Below are 6000 nucleotides of genomic sequence, written 5' to 3' on the forward strand. Positions count from 1 at the left end.
GTCTACCGTCTAGACTCCACCAATTGGAAAAAGGAGGTCAAGGCTCTTGATAAAGGGGGTCACGACATCAAAGACTCAAAGGCAAGTCTACCGTCTAGACTCCACCATAGGCATAATGTGGCCTTGAGATGAGATTTATAAATCGAATAAAACACTATCTCAAAGTGAGTGCGAACGTTTTCCATTTCAATACGCATACTTATGTGGGCCCATGGTTGCTTTTTCATGCACATCAATGCTGTCAAATCCATGAATGTGGGCCCATGGTTGCTTTTTGATGCACATCAATGCTATCAAATCCATGAATGATGAATTATTGTGGGTTGAAACTTGCTTTTGGATGCTTATTTATGGCTCAATTTTCGTGAATGATTGAACTTAGAATAGATTGCACCTTTGAAAAGAAATATATTAGAAGAGGACATAATAGTCCACTATTTGTGGGGTTGAGAGCTTAATGCATAATGCTAGAATTTGAAGGTTGCACTACCCTTGTTTTAAAAAAAAAGGGTAGAAATTTTTTTCCCTTCAAATGAAAGGCTAAAAAATAATAGTTTGCCCTTTCAAATTCTTTTCATAGGAATGTAGATTTTACATGAGCCCTTCAAATGAAATTTGAGGATCACCTTTCAAGTTCGAGGGCTATGTTTAGCCAAGTCTAAAACTACCTTGAGTGGACATTGGCCCAATGACATTAGTAGTGACATTTTGGCATGCACTCCGGCGTCGTCGAAAATAAACTTTTCTTTTTAACTAGTGAAAAAAAGAATCACCTTTAAGCTAAATGGGTTTTTATTGAAAAAAATGCATAGGAAGTTAATTGGTTTTGTAACTAAACTTTCAAAAATTTGAATCTTTAATTCAAGACTAGGCAAAATTACAACCGATTTTTTCTCAATTTGAGCTGTGAAAAAGTACACTAAAGGAGGACATTTTTTTTTCTAACACTCATACACTCCTGTCATGTTTGAAAAGGCTTGCTTTCCCAGGGGTGCGAGTTTGAATGCTATTGTAGACAACACATGCAAGGTGTCTACCTCAATGGCATAATTTCAATACCAAAAATCTTCACAAAAAAAAAAGGATTTGGATCAAGGAAAAAAATAGGGGCTAATCTTTGCCAATTGGCTATTTTTTTGTGGTTTTTCACAAAAATATTCGCTCGATATCTTAAATCATTTGCCCAAATTTTGGCCATTTTGAAGGTTTTTAGAAAATATTCACCCAATTTGAACATTTTAGGGCATTTTTTTAAAACATTCATCCAATTTTCTATAATTTAAGATTTATATAGGAGGAATAATCGCCAACCCACCTACACTTGTATATTCATGGAGGTATCTTATTTTTTTACTGTGATTCAGATGAGGCAAGGGTGAAAAATGTTCTTTTTTATGACCTTCCCATTTTAGCCACGTCCAAAACTACCTTGAGTGGAAATTGGCCCAATGCCAATAATGACATTTTGGTGTCCACTACTAGTCGAGTGAAAAAAAGATGACCTTTAACCTCAACGGCTTTTTATTACCCCCAAAAAAAATGCATATAGGAGGTTAATAGAATTTGCAACTAAATTTTCAAAAAATGCATATAGGAGGTTAATTGAATTTGCATATAGGAGGTAAAGGGCGTCTTGGTCTTTAAGGATAAGGCGTCTAAGACTCAAATGCTAAATGATCACGACGTCAAAGACTCAAAGCCATGCCTGCCCACTCACGCCTTGCCTGCTGGCCTCTAAAAGGCCTCACTATGCATACTCTGCAGTTAGAGAGCCTGTTGCTGCTGCTGCCGCCTCAAGTGAGCTACGTACATAATATACCTCTGTTTAGGCTCTCATATAGATGAGGAGATGTTGGCAAGCACTGTATATATTGTGGTGCTGTGTTTCATGATCCTTCAATCTGCTGATCACCTTGCCACTTCTGCTCCTGATGATCCTTCTTTGCTAGTTTTAAATGTCGGCCTAAACCTGTCTATGCTCGCATCCTTCGACGCCAGTACTGGCTATGCCGTTTCCCAAGACCTTCTCTTTACGACAGCCATTGCAGCCTATGACGATGGCGCCTTCTTGCCTATTCTGAGCTCCCCGGGCTTCAACAGCACCAATTCGTCTGAAAGCATGGGCTTTTCTCTTGGTTTCTTCTTCTCACCAAGTGTTTCTCCTGATGATTATCATCAGCAGATCTACTTGGCTGTGTGTGGCGGGCTATCAGGCAACTATTCCAACTCCAGTGCTTACTACCAATTTTATCTGAGAGGAAGTGATGACAATAACTTTAACCTGCAACCATTAGCAGTTGCTGATGGCTTTGTAGTGCCTGTGTGGATTGCCAATCTGGATCATCCTCTTACGTCTGTGAATTCGTCTCTGGTGGTGGTGGCTGCGGGCAGCAGCAACGAGTTGCAGCTGAGGGATCACAATGGCAGTGTAGTCTGGAATGTAAGCAATGTTAGCATGATGGAGATGCAGGACACAGGAAATCTGGTCATCTACGACACAAAGAGCAGAACAAATGTGGTGTGGCAAAGCTCGACCAGAGACACTCTTCTTCAAGGGCAGAAGTTGACGGTGGGCAAGGAGCTGAGAAGTAATGACTCCTCCTACTTGGCTCGCATGGAAAAGGGAGGGCTTGTGCTCTATCTCAATACAGCTCAGTACTTTATTGAACAACCATCTCCGTATTGGGTCATCCCTATAATCCCCCCCTTTCAGAGCTGGATAGACACCAATTTGCTCGATCTCAATACACTGGTTTCATCGTCACCATGCGGCACAAATGATACAGCTTACAGCATGCTAACCAAAACTTTAGATTTTAGCCTCGACGCAGGACCCTGCAGTAATTATACCACGGACATCTCGCCCAATTTTGAAAATATACAGATTTCCTGGAGCTTCATAAAATTGGAAACCGATGGGAGGCTCTACGCCTACGCAGTTTCTACTGGAACCATCCCTCCCTCATCAATTGGAAGATCTGCACTAGGCCAGGTAATATCTGTGTCAGGATCCTCAGGAGCCGTTGCTAGTCCCTGGATGGCATCTTGGTGGGGTGAGTGCGATGTCCCCATGTCTTGCGGGCCTCTCAGTGTATGTACACCATTTGCTGCAACCCTCTGCGCATGCCCGGCTGATTATTCCTCACGTCTGGAAGGGGTGAGTTTCTTTGATCCTATTGACACCAACGACAACTCAAAGGGCTGCAGACGCTCTACCTCTCTGCCAAACTGCAGTGAGGGTAATGAGCATATCAACACCACCGACTTCCTACAGTTGGACCAGACGGCAAGCATCTTCCTTTTTGGCGGATGGGCCTTCACCAGCTCCACTTCCGCGCCGGTGGGAGAATGCAAGAAGTCATGCTCCTCCAACTGCTCCTGCAACGGGTTCTTCTTCCAATCCAACAGTTCCGCTTGCTTTTTTATAACCGATGAGATCTCCTTGCTCAATGTAACTGACAAAAACTTGTCTGACCCTATTTCTTTTTGGCTGGGCTGGGTGTCAACTGAAATCTTTGCAAGGAATTATGTCGCCTATTTGAAAGTTACATCTGCAGCAAATAACTCAAGCGGCTCAAGTCCAGCTGCAAGTTCGATCGTAGCAGGTAATCACAAACATACCGTGATAATTGCCATCGCAATTCTATCCTCTTTTGTGGCTTGTTTAGTGCTTGGATTAGCTGTGTATGTCGTCAGTGCAAGAAAGAGCAAACAAGCAAGCCAAGCTAAAGAAGAGCAGGAACTGCGGGACATTCTTCCTCTGCTGCCCAGCAGGTTCTCATACCAGGATCTGCACGACGCAACAAAGGCCTTCCGCAACCTCCTGGGCGCTGGCGGGTGCGGCTCTGTATACGCGGGCGTGCTTCCAGATGGGAGGAGAGTTGCCGTGAAGAGACTGGAGTCCCTATTGAAAGGCCAGTCGAAGCAGTTCCTGGCTGAAGTGGCCACAATAGGACGCACTAGCCATCACAACATAGTTCGCCTTGTTGGGTTCTGCTGGGAGGTCTCGCACCGGCTGCTTGTGTACGAGTATGTGGAAAGGGGGTCTTTGGACCACTGGCTTTTTAATGTCAAAGGTGAAGCTCATGATCATGGGTACTCAGCAGCATCTGATGATGGTGCGCCAGCTCCTCTGCTTGACTGGCAGACTCGTTACAACGTGGCGCTTGGGATCGCTCGAGGCTTGAGTTACCTGCACGAGGAATGCGCGCAACCCATCTTGCATTTCGACATCAAGCCGCAGAACATCCTGCTGGATGGTGCATTTGTGCCCAAGCTGGCGGACTTCGGCATGTCCAGGCTAATGCAGAGGGACGTTTCAGAGGTGGTGACTGGGGTGAGGGGAACTCCAGGTTACATAGCTCCCGAATGGCTTTCCCACGGAGCTGTGAGCAAGAAGGGCGATGTGTACAGCATGGGCATGGTAATGTTGGAGATTGTGGGAGGCAGAAGGAATCTGGACTTTTCAATGCTAAACAATGCTCTAATTGACCCAGAGGAGTGGCATTTCCCCAGCTGGGCTGCAGGGAAGTGCGAGCAAGGCTTGATGATGGAGATCGTGGATAAGCGCCTCCAAATATGTGGCTTTGACGAGGAGCAATTAGTGCAGAGGCTCATCCAGACTGCATTCTGGTGCATCCAAGATGACCCAGGCATGAGGCCTTACGCCCCGACCGTGGTGCAGTGGCTGGAAGGGAGCTCTCCTGTGAAGCAGCCTCCCTTTTCCACCGCTGTCCACGCTCCTTCCCGTGTTAAACCCACCTCCTCGTCCTAGATTCTCAGTTCCTTTGGTTTTACCTCCAGTAGTAGTAGTATGCCAGTCTTATTAGTAGTAACTCCACATCATGTTGTATTACTTTCTGCAATGTATAATGTCCTATATCACAGCAATTCCAAAGATGGGTGTAGGGTTCTCTTGTTGTAGTTATATGAACTACATAATAGAAGTTGCCAATGCCTACTGCAGATTATGTTATTGTGAACAATTACTTTAACAATTTTATAATCATGTGACTTTTATTACTCGGGACTTCAACATATGACTTTATTTTTTATAATCTCTTTCTTCTAGCTGAAATTTGCAGAAGAACCGACAAAGGATCATCCGAGCCCTTATTTTAAGGAATGAAATTTCATACATTTTAGTCATGAAATTGGTTTGTAGAATGCATTATCATCATGAAAATTGGTTGAAATTAAATATTTTAATTGGTTGGGAACAAGAAAATTTCTATAAAGGAGAAGTGAGTGTGGCATCCCTACCTTTAAAATATATAGGGGCCAGGTAACTTGGCTCCCTTTTTTGGCCCGCTTCCACCTCCCCACCCATATCCACACCTATCTTATAGAGCATGTTTTTGCAAAGTTGGGTAAATGAACCACTAGGTGTGCCCTCTCCCTACACCCTGCCTCACCCCACCAAAAGTTCTTGTGTATTAAACTAGATATTTTATCAAATGAGACTTTGTGAGCTATAACTATATGTTGTGTCATGCATGGCTCAATATTATAGGGGTTGTGGATTAGCAAGGGAAATAAGAATGTTGCAAGGGTTTTCATAGAAGTGTGTGTGTGTGTGTGGTGCATGTATGCATGCTTGAGAGAGAGAGAGAGAGAGAGAGAGAGAGAGAGAGAGAGAGATTCACTCATTGGGCAACAACAATAGATCTCGAAGAAGGGTGGGTTGCATAGGCAAGAAGCATGGGTGGTGGGCCGAAAGGAAGAAAAAGTGGTGTGGTGAATGGTTCACGTGTGTCCATGTCTTTACATGTGTATTTATGTACATGTGCATATATATGTGTCCATGTCTTTACATGTGTATTTATGTACATGTGCATATATATGTCTATGTGTGTGTGCACGTGCATGCATGTGTCTATGTGTGTGTGCACGTGCATAAGAGAGAGAGAGAGAGAATAATGTTTCAATGTGTGTAGGCATCAAGAGGTTTGAGCCAGGTGAAGGTCCCTTTCCATGAGATGGAGACTTCAAATGGGCACG

At 43.9% G+C, this 6000-nt stretch overlaps 1 protein-coding gene across 1 annotated transcript; it reads left to right on the forward strand.

Annotated features, from left to right (window-relative positions):
- The first annotated feature begins 1668 nt into the window (after positions 1-1668).
- Positions 1669-5037, forward strand: LOC147637148 (G-type lectin S-receptor-like serine/threonine-protein kinase SD2-5). Its single transcript, XM_086800748.1, has one exon. The coding sequence runs from the start codon at positions 1850-1852 to the stop codon at positions 4772-4774; it is 2925 nt and encodes a 974-aa protein (XP_086656874.1). The 5' UTR covers positions 1669-1849; the 3' UTR covers positions 4775-5037.
- Positions 5038-6000: the final 963 nt, after the last annotated feature.

This window comes from Cibotium barometz, chromosome 7 (genome assembly GCF_041138505.1).
Source record: "Cibotium barometz isolate CiBa-2024 chromosome 7, ASM4113850v1, whole genome shotgun sequence".
NCBI classification, from domain to species: domain Eukaryota; kingdom Viridiplantae; phylum Streptophyta; class Polypodiopsida; order Cyatheales; family Cibotiaceae; genus Cibotium; species Cibotium barometz.

Excerpts from the sequence above, each read along its gene's own strand:
- LOC147637148 (XM_086800748.1), top strand. The coding sequence starts at position 1,850 with ATGTTGGCAAGCACTGTATATATTGTGGTGCTGTGTTTCATGATCCTT.